Raw genomic sequence first — 2,433 nt, forward strand, 5'->3', positions numbered from 1 at the left:
AGGAAGAAGAAGAAGGAAGGAAAGAAAAAGAAAAGAAAGAAGCAAGAAAAGAAACAAACAAGCAAAGGAAAAAACATTTCTGGCTTGTTGCTAGAACTTAGTAGAGACCAGATACTTGAAATTAGCACGTAACATGAGGTCTGTAAGTATGAACTGAGTGACAATCCATAATGACTTTTAAAATAGTGATTCTCAACCCAGGATTATCTTAACCAGCTACTGCTTTAAAAATCTATAGCAGGATGAAGTGATGTTAAGTATAGACTAAGTGTCTTTGAAAAGTGGTATATACCTTGGCATTTATTGTTTCCAAACAAAGAGATTGTTCTTTACTGCCAATACCTGAAAGTCTACCTGACAGCTTCCTTTAATACACAGTATTCTGTGTGGGAAAGTCTAGGCATACTAAGGAGTTAACGCACTCTATGAAAATGAAAAAAAATTCTCCAGCTTCCTTTACCTTCAATTAGGCAATTCTAAGCCACAATTTATAGAGTCCCTCAGTGGGCCATAATAGGCTTGAACCTTAGTTACATTTATCAACATAAGCATCTTTCATGTCTTAGTCTCAATTTCCACATCCTTAATGATGTTTCCAAAAATCAGCTTTCAAATAAACTACTGACAATCAATTGTTGTCTTTGGATCTTCTTCTGAGGGAGTACAACCTGAGTAACTAGATAGAGTTACTAGTCCTACATATATTTGATATAATGATTCCGGACAGTCTCCAAAGCAAGTTTGCAGTTCATTTGCAAACCTATGGGAAGTGGAAGAGAAGTAATTATATCCTTCTGTTATCAAAATGATCATAATTTCAGTTATAAATATTATTTAGTAGATAGTGATGCTGTATGCTAAAACAACCCATATTGTAGTGGATTCACAATTTCCATGGTAGCAAAGGTAATGAGTAAATGCTCTACAGAAGTAGATATCTATTCAATGAGGTAGATGTTATATCCAGATGTGGGTGTGTTAAGTATCAGAAACCTACGTGAAAATATTCAATAAACTGATGGATATATAGTTTTAGAGCTCCAAAGCCAGATTCAGTCAGCAAAATTTGACCTAATGTCCCTGTTTGCCCAATCTTTTTATGGCTACCTTTATGTCTTTGTTCTGTAATGTGTAGATGGCAGGATTCAAGACAGGGGTAATAGCAAAGTCAACAATGAACAGATATTTATCAATTGATGATGTGGGGAAAGGCCAGACATAGAGAAACATACATGGAGTGAAAAAAAGAACCACCATAGTGATGTGAGCTGACAGAGTGACAAATGCCTTGGATAAGTCTCCTGAAGAATGTTTCCAGACAATGACCAAAATGAAGATATAGGAAAGGATTAGCAAGAAGGTGCCCATAGTCATGAAGCCACTGTTGGCAGCAATAATAAACTCAAACTTGTCTCCATCTGTGCATGCAAGTTTTATGATCCTGGGAAAGTCACAGTAAAAGCTGTCTACTTCATTAGGACCACAAAAGGGCAAGTTTATAATGAAAGCAAATTGAGACATAGCATGGATCACCCCAGTTACCCAGCCAGCAATTACAAATGAAGCACATATTTTAGGGTTCATGATGTTCAGGTAGTGAAGAGGCTTACAGATTGCTGTGTACCTGTCCAATGCCATGGCTATGAGTAACACCATCTCCACTCCTCCCATGATGTGGATGAAGCATATCTGTGTCATGCAGCTTTGAAAAGAAATTATCTTGTATTCATTTAAAAGGTCCCTAATCATCTTTGGGACTGTGGTAGAGGCAACCCCCCGTCACTGAAGGATAGGTTGGCTAGCAAAAAGTACATAGGAGAATGTAGGTGAGAATCAAAAATTACCAAAAAGAAAATGAAGAAATTTCCCAGGATGATCCCTAAATAGACCGAGGAAAAAATCAACATGAGAAAAACTTCAGTTTCCCGAGAACTAGAGAGTCCCAGCAACACAAACTCAGAAACCACAGAATTATTTAATCCATCCATTGACTTGGGCGGAAGAGCTGATTTTCAAATCATCTGAGGATAGAATATGACTAAAAAGACACAATCGGTGGTACAAATGTAAATTTCCTATTTCTTGCTAGTTTTTTCTTTGGGGTACATATCCTAAATTAGAAATCATTAATTGGATAAGAAAAAAAATGAAGGATATGGAAACATCATGGTGATCAAGAGAATGATTACATAAAAAGAGAAGAAAATTATTAATATTTTAGTTGGAGATAAATGGTGTTACTTCCCTTCTATTCCATTTTCAGATCTTTTTATTTTGCCTTTCAAGGATTTCTAGACATTTCCCCTGATCACTTACCTAGGTGTTCTCTCACCTGAATAATCTCAGCTATTACTGTCAATTCACAGTAATATTCTCACACTAATTTGCTAATTCTCCTTAATTGAATTTATTTCAGTGGTCACATAGAGATCT

At 36.0% G+C, this 2,433-nt stretch overlaps 1 protein-coding gene across 1 annotated transcript; it reads right to left on the reverse strand.

The window, feature by feature from the left end:
• Positions 1 to 1,071: 1,071 nt before the first annotated feature.
• Positions 1,072 to 1,988, reverse strand: LOC123862364 (olfactory receptor 4F21-like). Its single transcript, XM_045901931.1, is given in 2 exon segments — positions 1,072 to 1,778; positions 1,781 to 1,988. Coding segments are annotated over 2 exon segments (915 nt in total).
• Between the last annotated feature and the right edge of the window lie 445 nt (positions 1,989 to 2,433).

The sequence above is a fragment of the Mirounga angustirostris genome, unplaced genomic scaffold (assembly GCF_029215605.1).
Source record: "Mirounga angustirostris isolate CCGP_5_RB_7025 unplaced genomic scaffold, mMirAng1.0.hap1 SCAF_9, whole genome shotgun sequence".
Lineage (NCBI taxonomy): Eukaryota > Metazoa > Chordata > Mammalia > Carnivora > Phocidae > Mirounga > Mirounga angustirostris.